Here is a 23,094-nt window from a genome sequence, read left to right as displayed (position 1 = left end):
ACCCCAAAACAAAATTTACGAAAAGTGGATAAAGGATGAATTGTAATTATTTTTTATAAAAATAAAAATTATTATTATATTATGAACTCTAATAAATATTTATTATTAAAAAATTAGAATTCAAAAAATTATATACCTTGACTTTGAATTAATGAACCCAAATAATCTATTATTAATTCAAATAAATATAAAAAAATAATTATAAACCCTAATTGGATGATGGAACCCTTGTTAATTATCTTAATTTTATTTTAAAGCACAATAAATTAAAATTGAATAAAATAATTAAAAATTATAATATAATAAAAGTGATACACAGTGGCACACACTATATTGTGGGACAGAGGATCCCACGTGGAATTCGGATAGTCACAAGACATCAACACAACAAGAAGAAGATTGGATTAAAAAGTTCCAAATGCACTAAACATAAGCCAATAATATACAACCCTATATGATCGATGACTCTCATCTAATTTCTCCACAGAAACATGAAACATATATCATCACAACTATTGCAAACATAAGACTCAAACATTCTCTTCATCATATGCCCTTATGAGTATAGAAACTAAGTAAAAGAAGAAGTGTGTATATATATATATATATGATCTAGTGATGAATGGATGATCTAGTAGTCAATGAAGCCTTCATGTCAACAATGGCAGACTCATCTGCACCCATCTTGATGGCCTCTTTGCTCGCCCGAAGGAACCTTGAGACGGCGCCCTTCACGTACGCCTCGCCTTCCTTCACGTTCATCTTCTTCCCCAAATCACCGCTCAGCAAATGCTCGCCGTTGAGCACAGAGGCCAGCTGCACAACCTCCCCTTGGAACTCCGACAGCCCTCTGCTCTCATCGCCCTCCGCCTTCCGAAGAGGGCTCACGTCCGGCAAAACCTCTGCACCTCACAAACTCCATCCATCAATAATGTCCTAACTAAACAAGAAAGAAATTGTTGATTAATAAGAAATTGAACCTGGGCAATCTGTTCTTGGAGAGGTTAACTCGCCCACAACTTGCTCGAAGGTGCCAGCCCAAGCATCTCTGTGAGTTAAGAAGTTTGATGAGAGGTTGAACATCTTCTTTATTGTGGCAGGGATTGATGAATGCTCATACTCTGAATTTGGACTAGGACCATTTGGCTTGCTCACAACTGCACCAGTAGTCAAATACAAAAGAAGAAGAAGAAGAAGAAGAAGAAGAGTTAATGGTTGTTTTAACCCTGTCAAATATAAAAACTACTCACTATAAAAGAAGTTATAAAAAGGGTTATTTTCTTGTAAATACAAGAACTTTCAGTATTTTTTAGTTTTTTCCACGAACTTTATTTCGTGGGAAAAATCGTAAAAGTATTGAGTTTGTGAGAAAAACTAGAAAATGCTTAAAGTTCATGTATCTACACGCACACAAGTAACTTAAATTTAAATATTGACACGTGTACGCCACATAGACAATAACATACTCCCTCCGTCCCACTTCAATTGACACTTTTACTTTGGGCACGGAGATTAAGAATAAAGGGTTGAGTGTGTAAAGTGGGTGGGGGTCATTTGTTTAATGTGTGTAGAGAAGGTAGAGACCACATGCTATTTTTGGAAAGTGCCAATTGAAGTGGTACAAACAAAAAAGGCAAGTGTGCCAATTGAAGTGGGACGAAGGGAGTATATGCCACGCAGCAGCCAAGTAAGTTATAATTTGATCGGAATTGCTCGTCGTGGGAAAAATCAGACGAAGATAAAATTCGTGTATTTATATTTAAAAAATAAAGTTCATGGGGAAAAATCAAAAAATGCTGAAAGTTTGCTTATTTATGCGCAAATAACCGTTCTAAAATTACCCACTTTGAACTTAAAACGACAAAGTTGTCCTTACTTTCATCGCAAATTTTGCTGGAATCGCGAACTTTACTCGACCAATGCAAGTCAGGCATGAATGGTAATTAAATGCATTGATGCTCGACACGCTCGATCAGTGCGCGAGTCGAGTATATCGAGCATTAGCGTACTTGCGAATCGAGCATTAGCGATAAATACACCAATCGAGCATTAATAGTCGAACCATTCTTATGAAATGCATTAATACTCGACATACTCGACGTACCAGTTCCTTTCTTGATCCAGGGGGAGACCATAATGGTGGGGACACGAACACCGAGTCGATCGAAGTTGAAGAAATAGGGCGACGGCCCCGTGTTCCCGTCGGGGTTGGGCACCCCGACGTAGGGCGTGGGGACATGATCGTAGAAGCCGCCGTGCTCGTCGTAGGTCACCACCAGCAGCGTCTCGTTCCACTGCGGCCCCGCCCTCACCGCCTCGTACACCTCCTTCACCAGCCGCTGCCCGTTCGCCACGTCGTGCGACGGGTGGTCGTCGTTCGCCGCCCCGGCCATCCCCTTCAGGTCGAAGTACCTCGGCTCGATCACGCTCAGGCTCGGCAGCCTCCCCTCCCTCGCGTCCCTCCCGAACCTCGCCCCGTACCGGTGGTACTTGAACACGTACTTGAGCTTCCTCATGTTCCGGTAGAAGAGCGTAGTCGGAATGTTCTGAAAGTATACGCCGAAGTCGAGGCCGTTCTCGTGCAGCGAGTCGAAGATGGTCTTCTGAGGGTAGCCTCTGGCGAGGAGCTTCTTGAGGTGGGAGGTGGAGCCGTGGGAGGTGGCGGAGTAGAGGAAGAGGCGGTTGGGCTGGGTGGGGCCCGGGATGGAGGAGAACCAGCGGTCGAAGACGGCGAATTCGGAGAGGAGGGCGGCGTAGACGGGGAGGCGGTGCGGGTGGAAGCCCTTCATCACGGCGGCGGAGAGGTTGGGGGAGATGGTGAGGGCTTGGGCGGCGAAGCCGGACATGGTGGGGGTGGAGGCGGAGGAGCCGAATACCTGGCGGGAGACGGCCTCGAAGGAGTGGCCCGGATCGGCGTCGACGTAGCGGGCGTCGTCGGAGAAGCAGATTTTGGTGGATGCGGCGGTGTTGCATTCGGCGCCGGTGACGCCGTTGATTGAAGGGTTGATGGATCTCTTCATCCAGCCCAGCATGTGGTCGAATGAGCGGTTTTCCATTACTAGGATTACTATGGTTTTGATCCGCTGCTGCTGCGAGTGGGATTGGGAGAAGATTGATGAGATTATTAGCAAAATCAAGAAAATGGTGTTGTTCATTGTGGAGAAGAAGAAAGAAACGGAGTGAGATTCAGCTTCGAATTTTCCTTTTAGGGGAGAAAGAAGAGAGATTTAGATATGTGGTTTAATGGAGAAGGTTCTTGCTGTTACTGCTTTGGAGTGTGATTTTCAAAATCTTGAAGAAAATTTTAAGGGAAAAGGGAGAAAAGAAAAGGAAACAAAGATGTGCCAAAATATTTTGTAAAGAATGTTGTCGGTTTGAAATGGTGGGTGGGAGCCCACGTTTGATAATTTGTATTCTCAGTTAAAAGTATAGATTTTCGATAGTGATTGGCAGTGACAATTGTTCTTGATTTTGTAATGATGGAATAGTAATAATAATTATTTATTTTATTAAATATTTAATTTAATAATATAAATGAATTATTAATAAAAGATTATATTTCTTTTGTTTTTCCTTTATTGAGGAGTAATAAATTGAGTGATTGAATTACTCTCAAACAAGGGATAAATTGAGGCAAAATAATATAACCTAGAAACTATTTATTATGTAAATTATATTAATTTAAGACCTTTTATATTTATGTCAAATATTAATGTATTTTATATTGATTCTCGATTATTCGACTCGCAATGGTCGAATATGTCAAGCATTAATGCATTTTCTAAGAATGTTCGACTCGCAATGGTCAAGCATGACGAACATTAGTATATTTACCATTAATGCTCGACTAGCAGAGATCGAACATTAATCTAGTTACCACAAATACACTAATGCTCGACAAAATGTCAAGTTTTAGTGCATTTACCACTAATGCTCGACTTGCATTGGTCGAGTGTGTGGAGCAAAGTTTGCGATTTAAATAAGGATAATTTTATCATTTCAAACTCAAAATAAATAATTTTTATAATTTTTTATATTGATTTTTTTTTATTGCTTTAGAAATAGGTAAAAACAATCATTAATCCAAATTAAAATTGTTTTAAGTGATGAATCGACGGAGGTGATAAACTTTTTTAATTTAATACCAAATATTTAGGGAATTCAAAATTATGAAAAGGGCTTTTAGCAAATAAAATCACGAATTATTTCGAATTTGTAGTTTTAACGTGACTTTTGAAGTGTGGCAAATTAAATCACCATCTTTTTATTTTTTGCAATTTCGTCCCCCCAATTTTTTCGGTTATCGTATTATTGAGTTGGAGTTTACATAGATTAGTTTGTCACATAATATTCATGTTACGACGTTTTCTATAAAATTGCTGAATGTTGGAAATTATGGTGCAAAACACATATATGAGTACAATTTCTTTATAATTTGGAAAAAAAATTAATTGAAATTGTACGAAACGATATCGTTTAGGCCTCACAAAAACGATATCATCTTTACCAATTCATGTACACTACAATTGAACACTCCGACGATCGAAAAAAATTGAAAGGACGAAATCGCAAAAAAAAAAAAAAAGTGTGGCTTTTAAAGAAGAAAATAAAAAACTTTTATAGATAGTGGACACCACGTGATCAAGAGTCAAGACGATAATTGTGGAAATTCCCCATCTCCTTTCACTTTATTATCCAATCTCCAATAATGTAATGTTGTCTATTTTGCCTTTATAATGACGAAATTATTGTGAATCGTGATGTGTGCAGAGCATATGAAAAAGAAAAGGACAATGTATTGCCAAAGCAAAAGAAAGTAATTGCATTTGCAAAAGTTACAGCTCCACTATTTTTTAACTTTTTTTGTCTTTAATCATACACATCTAAATTCTCGAATCGAAACAAACTAGAACACTTATTATAAAATGAAGATACTATTTTATTGGAACTCTGACTTCCTTGTGTTCGACTATATGCCTACACATAATATGTTGATTGCACAAGTTTTACGTTACTATCATATTGTAAGCTAGTTTAAGCATTACATCATAAGGAATCGTTTACTATGCATAATAAAGGTGGAATATGTACTTATAGCATTTAATAATTAATATCTTTTTAATTTTATTTTATACTTGCGATGCGTGATGGTGTAACACATTTTTTTAGGGTTAATTGCATTAAAATACCTGACCTTTTCTCAAAATTTGGTTTTTTGACAAATTTTTTAATTGCAGCAAAAATTTTAGCTACGTTTCAATTTATTGCAATGTTCGTCCCGCGTATATTTCCGGCCAAATCCATTCATTTCCGGCCAATTTATTTTAGCTACGTTTCAATTTATTGCAACGGATTTGAGACGACAATGTTTCATTACCCGGCACGACATGTCACCTAAGCTTTACGGAGGTCCACCTCAGCATGGATTTGACCAAAAATATACGCGGGACGGACATTGCAATAAATTGAAACGTAGCTAAAATTTTTGCTACAATTAAAAAGTTTGTCAAAAAATAAATTTTTGGAAAATGTCAAGTATTTTGATGCAATTAACCATTTTTTTTATATATTTTATCAAACATTATATTGATAGCTAATAAATAAATAAAACCAAGTTCAAACGATCTCCATCTATCACAATCAATCTAGTTAGGTAGAAAAATAAGATTATGATGAGAGATATGTTCAAAAAGTGACATAATTGCATAGATATCATGTTCCAGTTTTACATTAAGGAAGCCATCCCATGATATCTCCAATTCACACATTCAAAGACAACTCCCTATTACAAAAAAGATACAATAAAATGTATCTAACTAAATCCAAATATTTCCATCACGAAATATCATATATCAATGAGGCTGCAGCATATATAAACTCAGTTTAATTTTCATGCATATATAGTTCTATGCTTCCAGCAAGAATACAAAAAAAAAAAAAAATCAAATCAATTTATCAGCTTCGAGTTCGCCTCAACACTGCGTAGACGCCTAAAGCGGCGACTAGAACCACCCCGGCTGCAAGGCCACCGTACGATTGAGACGATTGAGCGTACTGCATGCTTCCTGAGTCGGACGCCCGTTGGCGATGCCGCGGCGTTCCCGAGTAGTCTAAATGTAGCCTTAATCCCTGCCGCCGTCAATGTGGATTTCATTAGTACACATTACCAAAAAACATGCTACTTAGCAACGGAAAATTTTGTCGCTATGAACTCCATCTGACTCACTACAACAAAAATGTCCTAATAATGGCACAATTTTTATTGCGCCTAAAGATTTAGCAAAATTTATATGATGCCTAGCAGTGACAGGATTTAAGTATAGCGACAGAAAATTTCGTTGCTAGTATCAACTTGCGACGGACACATCATACAACTCAAGAAAGTTGGCCGAGAAAGAATTTGCGACGGACATAAACTCTCTTAGTGAGACTAAAATCATGCTAGCTACTGCTAGACAATTTTGGTGTGGTGGTTTAATATAGTTTTCTATAGATACTTGCAGTCGCTATACAGAATTCATTAAACGACGAGGTGTTACCTTCCAGCCGACCAGCCTTGCGTGGTGCACGGCTGCGACGAGGTCGTTGTCGGATGCAAGGACGACTTTGTCCTTGTCTTCGTCTTCGTACTGCCATAGATGAGAATGAGAGTTTTTGAAGTGTGAGAAAGTTAGAGAGATGGAGCTTAAGTGTACCAGAATCTGTGGAAGGTTGTTGCGATCGATCTCAGCTCCTACTCTCTGAAGGATTGCTGTCATCAGCTCAGTCATGCTGTGTGTATCTGAAATTCGAACACCACAAGGAAAGAAAAATTAGGCTCTCTTTTTCTTTTGAGCTTGAAGGGACAAAGTTACTGTTACTTAAATCACAAATTTTGCCGAAATCGTGAACTTTGCTCGACGTGCTCCAATGCAAATTGAGCATGTCGAGCATTAGTGGTAAATGCATTATAGTTCGATATGCTAGTGTATTTGTGGTAAATACATTAATGCTCGACCTATGCGAGTCAATCGTTAGTGGTAAATATACGAATGCTTGACATGCTCGACCACTGCGAGTCGAGCAATCGAGCATTAGTGGTTGAGCATTCTTAGAAAATACACTAATACTCAACACACTCGACTATTGCGAGTTGAACAATCGAGCATCAGTGGTCGAGTATCAGAGCAAAATACACCAATGCTCGACATAAGGATAAGAAGGTCCTAAATGAGTACAAGGAGTAGAAGGAAAAACGCACCGCAAATGAACCTATGCATTCTTCCTTTCTTGTCTTGAATCTTGAAAGCAAAAATGTTGGCAGTGGAAGAAGATTGCTGAAGGAAGAGAGCCGTGTCCCCTCCCTCAGATTGCATCTTCAACGAAGCCACACTTACAAAACATATGCAAAAAAAATCAGCAACACATCATCACCAAGAAAATTCTAAGAGATCTGACGGTGACGATGCACGTACCTCCGGTTCTCATCGTCGTCGTCGGGGCTTAGCGCCATTGCATTGTCCCAGAAGTTCTGAATCATGCTGCTTGCAGCTTCATTGTTAAGTCCAGCACTACCAACCTGTGAAAAACACAAGTTTTGAACACATGCAAAAGAGTTCATTAGTTCACCATTTTTTTTGGCATTAGTAAACTTCGACTTACAGTGGTTACAGCCGCGTGCGTTATATTGAGCACATCGATGACAGTTACAAGCACCCCATCTGCATCATCGCCCTCGTGAGATTAGAGCGTTTGTTTAAACGAGTGGTGTATTTTACGACAATCATCCAACGATACGCAGGAAAAAGTACTTGTATAAGCTTTGATCAAAACAAGGAGGGGCGTATCTACCTTTATCGACAACTAGAAGGTGCATATACTTCCCTTCATGCATGCTATGAAGAGCCTCTACTATAGAAGAATCAATTGAAGAACATTCTGGATTTGCAGTCATCACCTATATATGCAACTCAAATTACTCGTTGATTAATTCATCCATTGCAGAAAAATTAAAAGTTTAAAGCATGTATATGTGTACCTTCTCCACTAGGGTGGTTTCTGGTGGAAGATTGAGAGCTATGACTCTCCGCACGATATCTCTCGAACTAAGAGGAAATGTCAAGTACAAAAAAAAGTGCAAGAAAGAGTGAAATTCACATAGTTTATAATGCATATATCTGATTTAATCAAGCAAGTTTTGAACATGTAGCTCACGTTAGAATTCCATGAGGTTTGTTATCAACTGTTACAACGGCGCAGCTTGCTCGTTGCTCGTGCATCCTTTTCGCAGCAGCTACGACAGTGTCAGTTTGATCGACTGTAGCAATCCTAATCATCATAAAATAAGAAAAGAATAAGAGACTTCTTACCTTTTAATTAAATGTCATACATAACATTGGCATAAAGAATTAGTACAAGTGAAGATATTACCTACTTTGTATTCTCAGAAATTATGGTGGATAAGGAGGGCTTAAATCGCTCTCGAAGTGTCTCAACGAAGGTGTTGGGGCCGGGGCCTGCAAATTACAGAAACAAGCATCAATCGAATCTTGAATTTGAAACGAGGTTTGGTTGTGAAATGAAGACGAAGGACTAACCAGAGGCTGAGGTGCCCCATTGCTTCTCAACACCTTCAACAGCAGCTGCAATGGCCTTTCCCTTCTCTGCTGCACGCTCCAAACGGGCGATGGCATCATACAAGCATTTGGTAATGTCAAGCAGAGCAATCACCTCACCATTTTCGACAACAGGTAGATGTCTAAACTTTCCTGTCCACAAACATCACAATTTGGAAGAGATGACATCATGAGTTTTAGAAATATGCTAGTCGGGCCAATCCACTCGAGATATCTACCTTGGACCATCTTTTGGAGGGCTTCGACAGCAAGAGTGTCGGACAGGACAAAGACGGGGTTCCTGGTCATAACCTTGGAAGCAGGCGTTTCATCCATATTGAGCTCTCGAGCTATGACTCTTGTAGCTATATCCTTCATTAACACAAATCCAAATCGTATGATGACTATCAAATTAGGAAAGGGGAAGAAGCAATAATAGGAGGCATTGATGATACCTTGTCTGTGAGGATCCCACAGAGCAATGCATTAGAATCAGTGAGCAATAAAGCATCAACTCTTCTTGCAGCCATCCGCTGACAAGCTTCTTTGATACTCGTTGTTTCAGGTACTGTCACGGCTCGAGACAGACGCAGTCTCTTCACCGTTCTCTCCCCTGACAATGCCCTGTTGCTAGCATCACATTAATGCTTTAGTACTTACCACACTAACTATATATGGCATGCTTTTCTTCAAACCAAAGACTAACTACCAAACATCTCGACCCGTTAGACTGTCTGACACAACCCACAAGACTCTCCCCTTTTCGAACTTACATAGAACAACGCTAACAAATTGAAGCGATTTCGAGTGTTTACTTCCTAATGCATAATGTTTGGGTTTTACAATTCATATCTCTGAACATCCTAAGCTAGATAATAAGAAATGCACTCTAAAATCTTTATTTCCATTGAAAATGGTTCAAACTTTTATTCTTTTACCTTTTAGCTATAAATAATTAAGAGAAACTGAGTATATCTAAACTTACCTTAATGCTTGATATGAACATGAAAAAAAAAAGAAAAAAAAAGAATCAAAATCTCAAGCACAAATACATACTAAAACTTCTCCATCTCAGATATAATACAGAGATCGAAAGCAAAGAATCGAAATTGCAGGTTAAATATGTAACGAATCTGATCTTATATTCCTCAACCACAAATTTTATCAATTGACATTTTGTGGCAAAACACACAAGCAATGCAAGTTTGGATTAGAAGAATAATCGAAAAATGCAAATAAATAAATAAAAAGAGAATTATACATGGAGCGGGGAGTGGAGAGAGACAGAGATTGCGATTTGCGGTGAGAGGGAGAGCCCAAGAAAGCTCCGCCGCCTTCGGAGGCGGCGGCGGATTTCTTCCTGCCCTGAGACGGCGAATGCATAATCAACGATGACAAGCTTCTCTTCGTCGACGATGATAATCCCCCTTGACTCGTCATCACTTACGATTAACAATAACTCACCTCCTCCTACAGATTCAACAATTGGTGAAATTCAAAACCGACGATGAAATCGGGATCGAAAGGATTGCATGCATGCAAAATGGATTGAAATTACCAGGCGTGAGCAAGGTGTATTAACCGTGAAAATGGCGATTGCTACGAGCCAAAGAGGCAGGCTTGATGATGGAAATTATTTTTCTTTTTCTTTCTTTTATTTTTATTTTTATTTTTTTGGTTTTGTTTATTGTTTCTGGGAATTAGTTTGGTTGTTTAGTTTGTTGGGAATTGTTTCATGATGATGCATGAAAGGAGAAGATTTCTTTTTCGTAAAAAAAATGTTGTTTTTTTTAAATATGCATTAATTTCTTTGAAAATGTTCTACTTTCTAAACTTTCTAAAAAAAAAATCATTAATAATTAAATACTGTCGGTATTTTAAGTTATCGGTTATGCTAGTGTTTCTGTAGTAATGTAAGTATTTGGATTTTATGTGTATTTTGTTTAAAATTTTGATTACATTATTAATCATATAATTGTATATCAAAATAAAATGACTTTTTCATCAACGATAAATCAATTACTATGGCCATTTTATCAAATTACTAAGCTGTGGAAAATTAGTTACGTATGTCACATTTATTACTTATATTGCTCTCTGATAAAATTTTAGGATGACAATACAAGTAGATCCAACTTTTGTAAGAAATTAATGCACTTTTCCTTTGTGAGTTTATTAATGCATTTTTGTAATTGTAGACTGTGTAATATATATTCTCTTGGGCTATAGTAAAAAATGTAAACCATGATTCAGCTATTACTGGGCCCTGTATAATAATTTTCTTAGTTGGGCCTTATAAAAATAATTTATATGATATTAATTGATTTGTTGTTACATACATCATTACCAATTTACCATCCCTAGCAAACGAGTATATGAAAATGCTGGGTTGCCGGAGTGTGGAGGAGGGTGAAATGATGGGTATCAAGGAAGCTTTGTCATGGTTGAAGGAGTTGGGTTATCACCGAGGTGTCGTGGAGTCGGATTGTAAGCGTGCTTGTGATGCTATTAGCTCGGGGGAGAGGAATTTCACGGAGCTTGGAGTTTTGGCTTCTCTCTGCCGAACCGATCTTTTGGCTATGCCTCAGATTCGTCTTCAGCATGTCAAACGGGATCAAAATGTTATCGCTCATTGTTTGGCGAAGTTAGCAAGAGATTTACTTTCACATCGTGTTTGGAATGAACCTCCGTTTTCTGTGGTGGGTCATCTCCATATGTCATGTTCGTGTGATCAATAAAAAGTCTCTTGTTTTTGGTTTCAAAAAAAGCAAACGAGTATATGACTTGGGAAACGACATAATATATGATTATAACTATAAAGTAGATGCCAACGAGCCTAGCTCAAATAGTAAAGTCGAGGCGCTCAAAGACACTCTTTTGTAAGAGGTCTTAGTTTTAATTAAAAAAAAACTATAAAGTAGATAAAAAATCAAAATCTATAATATATTAAAAATACAACTTTCAGTTTGAGGTCAATTTTGAAATTGAGTGGTAATTTTTTATTATAATAAAATTGAAGATTCTTTTATAAACTATATTTTTTTACTTTAATTTCCTTTTTTATTATTTTTTATTTTATTTATTTTCAAAAATTGTGAAATTCGACCGATTATAAAATATTTGATATGTATATCAAATTAAAGATCAAAACAACTTATTTTATTGATACTATATTTTATATAAATACTAGATTTAAAATGTAAAAGTTATACTACTATTTTAAAAAGTTAGATTTAAAATGTTAAAGTTATACTACTATTTTAAAAAGTTAAAAAAAAAAAATCCTCATCTCTTATCTTTTTCCCTATTTAGTTTTTCCCCTTAATCTTTTACTTCTTCATAATATCAATTTTTATTATTGTAGTAGTATTTTTCTTATATTTAGCTGATCAAATATATTTAGTCAAAATTATTTTTTATTATATTTATAATATTTTATACGATCATTAAGTTGGTATCAATTATATATTTAAAAAAATACTCCCTCCGTCCATCAATTCATGTCATACTTTTTTTTTTGGTCCGTCCACCAATTCATGTCCTACCCATTTTTAGTAATTATTTATATATTTTTTAATTTATGGGTCACAATAAACAATACACTTTTTCTCCACTCAGCTAATAAACAATACACTTTTTCTTAAAATCCGTATTTCCTCCCCTAAGTCATGAATTAGTGGACGGAGGGAGTATAAAAATATTTTCCAAATGCTAGTTAAGGTAAAAAAGGTGAAGATGTTAATTTAAAGTAGTAATGGTGAGCATCTTAGAACCCTAGATCCAAAGCAATGAAGATCCGTTCCCTCCAACCAAAGAAACAAAACCCTTTTCAAAATCTTTAAAACCGAAGCAAAACATCGTTTTCAAAATCGTGGAGGAATTGATCCAAGGCAGAGGCAAGGATGTTGGATTGGGGTCCGATTCTAATCGGGTTGTTCCTATTCGTTCTTCTGTCTCCGGGGGTCCTGTTTCAGATGCCGGGCAGTACCCGACCCGTCGAGTTCGGCAACTTCACCACCAACGGCAAGGCGATCATGATCCACACTCTCATTTTTTTTGGAATTTTTACCATTCTCATTATGGCATTGCGTCTTCACATATACATGGGCTAGCTACCTCTATTTATGTAATTATATTTTTTTTTACTAATTTTTTCATCTATATATATGTTTTTGTAAGTTTGTTTAAATGGAGCAAATTGTGGCATCTTCATTATCTACCTCCTACGGGTGTTGTTATTTGAGATATTGTAATTTCAAGGACAATTTTTAGATTTACCACAATATTTTTTGCAATTTTCACGTGTTATGTGGATTGTAGTGTTGATATTTTTCAAAAAATTCATCACGAATTAATAAATTGTCCAATATATATATCCATAACAATATGAAATAGAGTAATAATCATTGAGTTATTAGAGTGCACCTATAATATAATATAAGATGAATATACATTATTTTTGCTAAATTTAATTATCATGAACACAAAAAATATTGGAGCGCATATTAATGAAATTTAGTCTTTGATTAAAAAAAATGTTTTTAAATGATATACATGGATAATACTATCAAACAAAAAAAAACACACATACATCATTAGAAGCTATAATTTCTAACTCATCCTTGTAATAAAGAAAAAAAAATTCTACAATCTGATTAAAGATATAAAAAATAGTCGTTTAGAAAAAAAAAAAGGATATGAAAAATAGTGGAATATAGCATGTAACTCAATATATAAAATCCAACTTTTGTTCCGATCCAAAAAAACAAAAATAATTTTTATTGACTCACAAAGCCGAAATATTTAAATTCCAACTTCTTAAATTGTCATAAAATATGGGCATTTGAGAAATCAAAGAAGTCAAATTTGTTTCACATTGCAGCCCTCGACTCTACATATACATTTACAATTTTTACTTTACATGGGCTTCAAAGGTTTCATGACTATTTCGTTTCTCGTAACAAAAAAAGAGAGGGAAAAAAAAAAACTTAAAAATAGAAAGCAAAACACTTTGCCAAAAAGCACAATCATCCAATAAAAATTGAACATTTGAAATTAATCTTACCAAACGAGGAAACTGCTCATTTTAACTTTTCTTATCTATTTTCCTTAATAAAATTATATTTCATCGGCCTCAAAAAAGAATGGTTTCATCTCTTGGTCAGTTGTTCCATGTAACTAGATTCATAGTTTCTTTAGGATTCATTTGGTACGGGTGATTATGATGTATTATAATATATCCATGACATCTTAATATTTTGTTTGATAAAAAATAATATGAAACACACAGCCCTTTATAAATTAAAAGCTCCAAAATATTATACTGATTTGAAGGATTTTAATTATATACAACGTGGACGTGGTATATAAAATCTTAATCATAAGTATTGTTATTATACATAATATATCACACCAAACAACATATATTATTTTAATGCATCATATAAAATATGATATTGATATGATATATAGTAAAAAATATCTCAGTCAAACATATCACACCTTATCTCATGCCGCGTACCAAACGATTACTATTTAAACGGACTAAATATCAATTAATGCACGAACTTTTACCCACTTTGTAATTTTAACACTATAACTAAAACATTACAATATCACCACATCTATAATTAAAACATTACAATAACACCACTTTGGTAAGGTCAACTCACCAATGATTAATTTTTTTTGGAAATGTTAATTTGAAAGGTGGCTGCGCATGCTAATTAAAGTTACAAACCCATAGAAATTCCTGCATATTAATTGAGAATTAACAAATTAATTGGTCGAATACTTGCAAAAAAGTTCTTTGTTGTCAAATAATTTTTTAAGTTTATCATCTCATATAATGTTAATAAAGCTATTGGGTGAAGTCTATGCCACAATGAAGAAATTAAGACCATATAGAAGTTGCAAAGGTGATGATATGCCAAACAAAATTGACAACCTGATGATTCCACAGAATACAAGATTGCATGAGAAGACCTAATTAACACCAGTTGTTTTCATCACCCTTTAAAGAGATTTTAGATAACATATATTTGAACGATGTCGTACATGATTTTACAAGTAAAAATGTTAGATTGCGAAGTCATTTTTTATAAGTAATGGACATTTTTTTTACTTTTCAATGTAGTACGCACAACAATATACTGAGGCTCATTTTTATAATTGAGACACTCTCACGTACAATCGATTGCACCGTGGAACTGGTTTCTGAATGACACTATTTCGACATACAAATGACACTTGAAGTATGTCGAAGTAGTGTCATTTGGAAATGTTCAAGTGTTATTTTCCGAATGAAGTAGTGTAATTCTGAAAATCAGTTGCACGGTGCAACCGATTACACATGATTATTTGTGTTTATAATTTTGAGCCGATCGAGTACCTCATTTTTGTCAGGACCAACCCTGATCCTCTTCTCCGCAATTAATGTTGAAATAGCTACTTTAACTAGTACTATAAAATAAAGGACTCTAAATTAATAAGAGTAGAAAAGGCTTTATTTCATACTTCTCCCTCTTTTAAATTTTGCAAAAACTCTTAAAAAGGATGTCTACATAACAATATAACATGAAGAAAAGTGACATTTGTTAGTATACCTTTCAAACTAGAAAGTCTTAATTATCCTAAAGAAAAGTGTCAATTATATTAAAAAAGTGACAACGTTAAATCTGTTCATAGGAGTCCACCTTATTTAACTTTGGTCGATACGCCCTAACATAAAATTAAAAAGGTCTATTAGTTTTGTTTATATCCTTAATTTTTAGAGTAGAATATTGAGAATATTGTCAACTTAATACATCTCAACTTTAGAAAAAAGTGGGATAAGGGCACAAAGTTGATTCCAACAACATTAATGGATGTGCTTGAGCAAAGCAGACTAATATGGACCACCATGTCTTTTCTTATGAACTTAAGTAAACAAACTAGGTGGAGTTGAATTCCGATCAGCAATAAAATCATCTAAATTAGACCATGATTTTGGTTAATTATTATTTTTTTCTTGACATGTTTTACCCTTTATATTCATGCCACTTAATTACATGCGTCTGTTTCATCCAAAATTAGAATGCACCACCACAATATGCACCATTAAAATCACATCTTATCATCTTGGATCAGGCCAATTAATCTAGCTAGCTATATTAATCCTAGTATTACTATACACCTAATATATATATATATATATATATATATATATATATATATATATGGAATGGTTCCAATAGTATCCCTCATATATTATGGGATCTTAAATTGATTTGTAGGTGTTGATTTAAGGGGTTACAACAACAAAAAAAATACACGAACTTTGAAATGATTGCAATTTTCACCTGTACTTTCAATTAAGCCAAAAAATACATGAATTTATATTTTTGTTGCAATTTTCACATAAGTTTGACTTTCAACGGATTTAAAGCTTAGTTGACAGTTGAAATTAAGTCAAATATATTAATTTTTGTCTTCTTAGACCTTCGAGCTTCTATATACTCATCATCATCAAAGTTAAACTAATATTAGGTGAAGTTCAGATTGCATGCTAACTAAGCTCTAATTTCGCCGAAAGTCAAACCCAGATGAAAAAATTGCAACAAAAATATAAATTAATGTATTTTTTGGCTTAATTGAAAATTTAGGTGAAAATTACAATATTTTTCAAAGTTCGTGTATTTTTTTACCATAACCTCTTGATTTAATGTATCATATGACTCATATTTACTTGGAGGATTTTTTTTATATCCGGATTCGAATTTTGGAGGAAGCGAAAATTTTATTAATTTTTTTAATATTGTATTTAACACTATACATTATCTTACTTAACATTGTACTGACTTATTCATTAGTTTCACTTCTCAGAAAAAAAATAGCGTTGATATGTCTTGAATCTCCCGCTTCTCAGGAAAAATTGGTGGTACAATAATCCCCAAAATCCGACCCTGTTGATATGTCTTGAATTTCCCACTTCGATCAAAATGTACGGGGTTCTCGCTGGGGGTGGAGACGCCCCCGGCCAAACGGTATGCAGTTTTGGGCTTTAGGCCCAATTTTGGTGTTTTATCTCAATACTATATATACTTGAATTCTATAATCTGTAACCCTAACCGTATAACAAAATCTGTTATCCTCTCTGTCTGTATATGTAGCCAAATTAGTGAACCACGTACATCTGTGTCTTCTTTACATTTTTTATTTGATTGTTCTCTTTAATCATATTATGTCACAACAAATAGCAATCACATTATTTGAATTGGAGAATAGAAAAAAACAAAGTAGAATCTAGTACGAGAATGGGGGAACTTTATGCATCAGATTTTGGGTGGACTGATAATGGCTATCTTGTCTGTTGGAACATATATACCAAAGGGGACCTTCGTACATACAAACGTGTCGACCTCATAGCAAAAGTTAAAGAGATAAAACGTTTCAAATTAAACAAAATTAAATAAATGCGACGGGAGGGAGATTGAAGAATCAAGCTTTTAATTCTACGAGGAATAATTTGACGAATCAAGTTACAAAAAAACTCAAGAATTTAATTTTACGATTTCGACCAACTATTTATCGAGTCCGTTAATCGATTTCGATTTTCGATAAGCCAAAAAATCGAATATTTAAAAAAATATGTTTGATATTATTATATTTAGTATAAAATTCTAAAAAAATCAGTAACTAATGCAACAATAATATCATAAAAAAACGGGTTAATTGCCTATAAATACACGAATTATACATAAATTTTGTTTATTTTTAACTAAATCTATTTTTTGGGTAAAAAAATACATAATTCTTTTGAAATCTGACTTGACTCCAAAAGTTCGTTAACCAATAACTTGATTGTTTAACGTTCGATGTGCGATTCGAAGGTACCGTTGAAAACATCTTAATGATAACTTTCTAATGATAACTATATTGTTGTGTATAAAACAATGCAGTATTGTATATATAAATATAATTATGCATTTTGCGAAAATTGCATTACATGCATATATATTGTAATGTTAACTCATATATGTAGTTTTGAATACACATATATAATTGAGACAATGGTTACTCTAGCCCATTTCATCTAGCAAAGGGATTTACTATTAATGAAAATAAAAAATTGTAAATACGAACAATTTTTTGGTGTAAATGTATCAAATACCTTAAACGATGTTTAAAAAAAATCAAGAAAAAGAAGAAAAAAATTGCAAATATTATACACTTTTGCGAAAATAGTGTGCAACAATGGATTTAAAATACATTGATTCACGATTTTCACAAAATTGTATAATAATCGCGAAAATAGTATAACATTGTATTTTATACACATTTTTTTCGCAAAAGTGTGTAATAACAATATAAAAAGTGTGTAATTATAAAAAAAGTATATAATAGTACAGTTTATACTGTTATACACTTTTCACGACTATTACATGATTTTACAAATTAAATGGTGCAAATTGGAGAAAGTGTGTGACGAAACCCCGTTTAGTTTTGCGCAAACAAATTTGTAGTAAAAATGCTAACATATATAAGTTGTAATTAAAAATGTTCATTTTCATAAAAACATTGATCTTATGTCTAAATTAAAGTGAATGATCTAAAAGAGCTTAACTCGACAATATGAAGAGGGTGTTTGGCTAAGCTTATTTAAAAAAGCTTATAAGTTCTTGGAGCTTATAAGATGTTTCAAGAGCTTATAAGATGTAATTATTAAGAGCTTATAATTAGTTGTCAAAGTGTTTGGATAATTGAACTTATAAGCTAGAGACAGAATTTTTTTGCTAGAGAGAGAGAAAAATTTTTAGAGAGAGAAAATCGAAGAAAAATGAACTTAAATGATATATGATGAAAATAATAAATTATAGTAGAAAAATATTTGTAAAAAGATTGTTGCATATGAGATTATAAAAAATAAGTTGGGGTAGAGGAACTTATTTTTTGGGGAGTTTATTTTTGGAGCTTATAAGTTGTTGATGAGCTTATTTTGCCAAACACTTTAAAGGAGCTTATAAGCTCTTAAACAGCTTATAAGCTGTTTTGAGGGCTTATAAGCTCAGTCAAACACCCTCGAAGTACTCCTCCCATGTCCTGTAAAAACAATCATAATTTTTCATTTTGAGATATATATCCATAAAAAATAGATCATATTCTATTTAAAGATATTATCTTACAATAAATCAATACATATTATCTTTAGTATATCAACTTCTTCTTTTTTTTTTTTTTTTACTTATTCTATCATATATGACCTATCATTTTAATTTAACATAATTTTTAGACGAGTCTCTAAATTTCTTTATTTACAATACAATAAATTGCTATTATTAAAACGAGTATCACTTCCTTCAAAAATTATATTTATCAGACTAAGAGACAGAGATCCACATATCACTTCTTTATATTAATTGGGTGCCCCTAGCTACCATAGGGGATTCCATAAATAGAGTTAAGACCACTTGCCACTTGATCACCAAAATTTTCATGTTCACACACTTGAATTTAGTTTACAGGAAAGGCGTCGCAAAAATATTGTCATACTTATATTATATGTGATAAAAATAATATTTGATCAGATCTAGCACAGTTATGTGAATAAATAAAATAAAATTTATTTAACAAAATTATTTAGTTTACAGGAAAGGCGTCGCAAAAATATTGTCATACTTATATTATATGTGATAAAAATAATATTTGATCAGATCTAGCACAGTTATGTTAATAAATAAAATAAAATTTATTTAACAAAATTATTTAAATGTGTGGTTGTAACTAAATTTATTTCATTAATTTAAAAACGTACACATCTTATAAGCTTCAGCCAAACACCCTCTTAATGGCGTAAATGCTGTACCAAGTTTGGTGTTTTTGACTCTGTATTTCAGCTGCTCTAGGTCATCAATAATTAATTAGCTCATATTTCATGAATATATTCGTAGACCTATTATATATATATATATATATATATATATATATATATATATATATATATATATATATATAGGTGGGCTACCGTGAGAGCACATCTTAAAATAAGAAATAAGAGCAATTTTTAATATATGAATTTTATGTAGAATACATATGAATTCGTTATATAAATGTATGAATTGTGAAAATTAATTTTTTGCTACCTTTGGGATTCGAACTCAGGACCATAAATCCATCCAATAGGATTACGAATCAACCGTATATCTTGATGATCTAAGGGCTGAAAATGATTCTTATTTTATATCTTAAGAAATGCTCTTATGGCCCTTCTCTCTCTCTCTCTCCCTATATATATATATATATATATATATATATATATACACTCAACTTGTCAAGTTAACTCACTTTGTATAAAAACCATTATTGTAAATTCTTAATTTTCATTTTTAGATAAAAAAATTAATTAATTCTTACTGTTCTAGAACAACGAGAAAAAAAAATCTATGTAAGTTATTGAATTAGGTTCATCAATCGTAAAGAGAGAGAGTACTCCAAACTTATATATTGAAGACAAGATCAATATCATATCAAGTTGATGTGGAACAGATTAAGTGGCTTCAACACGTCCCCACACATTCATAAGGGGAGATGATACTCCAAACTTATATATTGAAGACAAGATCAATATCGCATGCCAAGTTGATGTGGGACAGAAAAGGTGGCTTCAACATGTCCTCGCACATGTAGGTCGATATGACTCATCGACTATTATAACGTGCATAATAGACAAACCACATCGAATTTGGACCAACTTTGATACCATATTAGAATTGAGTCCATCATCCCCTTAAAATGTCTTATAAGAGGAGAGAGTATTACAAATTTATATATTGAAGACATGGTCATTATCAAGTCGATGTGGAACAGAAAGGATGGCTTTAACACGTCCCTGCACGTATAGGTCGATATAACTCATCGGCTACTATAACGTGCACAACAGACAAATCACATCGAATTTAGACCTGCACTGATACCATATTAGAATTGGATCCATCATCCCCTTAAAAGGCCTCATAAGAAAAGAGGGTACTCCAAATTTATATATTAAAAATGATCATTATCAAATCGACGTGGAATCAAAAGTGTCTTTAACATATGTTTAATTACTTAATTATCTTATATATAAAAATATTCGACATTAATATAAAAGCAATATATTATCTCACTTTGTCTCACCACCACATCAATCTGGTTAAAGATAAGACCAAGAATATTCAAAAGCATGCATGCAGCTCAAAGTGTTACCAAAGTATACACGATGCAATTAAAATAAATGAGATTGGTTTAATATATAGTTTGGTTTCTCATGCTCTCAATTTCTTTAAAATCGTAAATTTTAATGAATGTAAATGATAAACCAATTCTTTTTTTTCTCCAACAATTGACTATGATTCGAGAGCTTGTAGTTGAATGAATAATACTATAGCAAACTAATTAACACTCCACTAAAAGGAAAGAAACAAATTAAACCACATGTCAACGAAAGGGGAGTCGATATCGTTCTAACACTAGCTAGCTATAAACATGTCTATTATACTATATATTATCAATACTTTTACAATAAGATATTTTTGAGAAAACATGAAAATGATGGACAATAAGTGACATTGAACCTTTCTTTTTAAAATAATCGTTACAAATATATTACTCCCTCCGTTCTATTAGTAGTTTCTCATTTCCTTTGGACACGGAGATATTACAGAGTGTGTAGAAAATAGATAAAGTGAGTTGGTTGAAATTATTTAAATATTAGGTATAGAGAGAGAATAGTACCATAAAGGAAATGAGACACTACTAATTAATGAGATCGACAGTCCAAAAAAAAAAAGTGCGACACTACTAATGGGACGATGGGAGTATAATTTATAATCTTGTAATGGTGAAAAATTCTTAACCTTACTATAAGTCAAAATGTCGAGATAAGAATTAAAATTAGACATGATCACAAAAGTTGATTTTGTCTTCAAAATGCTCCAACCTGTTTTTCCAATAAAGAGTACAAAAATAATTTGTAAGCCATTCAAATAACCATAATTTCACACACAAATAAGTAATTATTTATGTAGTGAGTCAAATATAAGTTACGTTGGAACCCAACACGTCCAATCCTAGCTCTCATCAATCAATCAGTCAATCGATCATGAATAGTGGAGACGTGTCGAGATCCTATCTATGGCACTTATTTTCTTAATGTGCTACGTTTCGTTCATTCATTGCTGCTGCTCAACTTATAAAACCCTAAATCAAGGTATACATATGGTTTAACTATTTTCTTTATTTTTATTTCCTATAAATATTATCCTTCTTCCACAGAAATTTGTTATTCGTCCAGGATTTAAGAATTTTAGTTTGAAACTTTTTTCTTGAATGTAGGGCTTGGCCCAAGTGGACAAAAAATATCGAAAAATCGATAAATTATACTATTTCCGTTCATGAAAAAAAAGGAGAAATCGACACGAATTTTAAGAAAAAATATTGTTGAGTGTATTGAAGGTGTAGAAAAAGATTGTTAGTGTATTAGGAGTGGTGAAATGTTTTGTAATTATAATTCAAAAATATGTTGGAAGTTTTTTTGTAGACGTCCCAAAAGGAAAAATAGAAAGTTATTTTAGGACAGAAGCTAGGAGTATTTCATATACCAAAAAAAATATCGAAATTTTTGGTACGGCATAATTTCATACCCTAATCTTTCGGTACGATAACGATATCAATTTTCAGACATCATGGTATATTGTTACCATACAAAAAGTTGAGTCAGAGGGCTTTTTAGCACAATAACTTAGGTTGATTTGGAAATTAAGACAATAATTTTCGAACTTGTAAAAATATGACACTAATTAATAAACGTTGCACCCGCAGGACATTTATGAGCCAATTATTGAATTTTGAGACTTTTTTTGTACGGACCAAACACATGACAACCCGCACGGAGGGGTGCACGTTATTTTTACGGTTTCAGATAGGATGTCATGTGCTTGGTCCATACGGGAAAGTCCGAAAATTCGATAATTGGCCGAGAAATGTCCTACGGGTGCAACACTTATTAATTAGTGTCCTATTTTTACAAGTCCAAAAGTTATTGTCCTAATTTCCAAATCAACCTAAGTTACTGTCCTAAAAAACTCTCTGATTAGCATAAATTGTAATATTGGTAGTTCATGATGTTGGTTTATATCAATATTATAGTATATATATCGTACATGTTATATAAAATTATATTTTATAAATATCACTCCCTCCCTTCCCATTGCAATGTCTCATTACTTTTAAGTACGAAGGTTAAGAAATGTGTAATTATTAGATAAAGTGAGTTGGTAGATATTATTTAAATATTAGGTATAGAGAGAAAATATTGCCAAAAAAGGAATGAGACATTTGTAATGAGACATCCCATTATGAAAAGTGAGATATTTGTATAATGGGACATAGGGAGTATATAATTTCGATTTAAATAGTGTATCGTTAAAGTTTGATATACTTTTTTTGGTACAATGTACTGAAAAGATGATATGACCGGTATGAT

The 23,094-nt window shown here is 33.5% G+C and overlaps 3 protein-coding genes across 4 annotated transcripts; 1 reads left to right on the top strand and 2 right to left on the bottom strand.

The window, feature by feature from the left end:
• Positions 1–379: 379 nt before the first annotated feature.
• Positions 380–3,441, bottom strand: LOC131005334 (non-specific phospholipase C6-like). Its single transcript, XM_057932250.1, has 3 exons — positions 2,105–3,441; positions 981–1,157; positions 380–902 (listed from the first exon to the last, which is right to left on the bottom strand). Exons 1-3 carry the CDS (start codon positions 3,153–3,155, stop codon positions 613–615), a joined length of 1,518 nt encoding a protein of 505 aa, XP_057788233.1. The 5' UTR covers positions 3,156–3,441; the 3' UTR covers positions 380–612.
• Positions 3,442–5,682: 2,241 nt separating this feature from the next.
• Positions 5,683–10,366, bottom strand: LOC131005333 (CBS domain-containing protein CBSCBSPB5-like). Of its 2 annotated transcripts, none has more exons than XM_057932248.1 (15): positions 10,153–10,366; positions 9,856–10,064; positions 9,050–9,224; positions 8,834–8,966; positions 8,577–8,747; positions 8,414–8,495; positions 8,194–8,307; positions 8,018–8,084; positions 7,831–7,936; positions 7,642–7,700; positions 7,455–7,558; positions 7,241–7,371; positions 6,696–6,781; positions 6,540–6,629; positions 5,683–6,129 (listed from the first exon to the last, which is right to left on the bottom strand). In XM_057932248.1, exons 2-15 carry the CDS (start codon positions 10,032–10,034, stop codon positions 5,956–5,958), a joined length of 1,671 nt encoding a protein of 556 aa, XP_057788231.1. In that variant the 5' UTR covers positions 10,035–10,064; positions 10,153–10,366; the 3' UTR covers positions 5,683–5,955. The 2 variants fall into 2 exon arrangements, with proteins under 2 accessions (XP_057788231.1, XP_057788232.1); XM_057932249.1 differs by having other exon boundaries at positions 9,050–9,218; positions 10,153–10,365.
• A 2,086-nt stretch (positions 10,367–12,452) lies between these two features.
• LOC131005332 (uncharacterized) lies at positions 12,453–12,877 on the top strand. The gene has a single exon (XM_057932247.1). It carries the CDS (start codon positions 12,497–12,499, stop codon positions 12,704–12,706), a length of 210 nt encoding a protein of 69 aa, XP_057788230.1. The 5' UTR covers positions 12,453–12,496; the 3' UTR covers positions 12,707–12,877.
• Positions 12,878–23,094: the final 10,217 nt, after the last annotated feature.

This window comes from Salvia miltiorrhiza, chromosome 1 (genome assembly GCF_028751815.1).
Source record: "Salvia miltiorrhiza cultivar Shanhuang (shh) chromosome 1, IMPLAD_Smil_shh, whole genome shotgun sequence".
In the NCBI taxonomy this organism is placed as follows: Eukaryota; Viridiplantae; Streptophyta; class Magnoliopsida; order Lamiales; family Lamiaceae; genus Salvia; species Salvia miltiorrhiza.
Note: the sequence above shows the minus strand (reverse complement) of the source record. Positions and strands in the feature narration are given on the sequence as shown.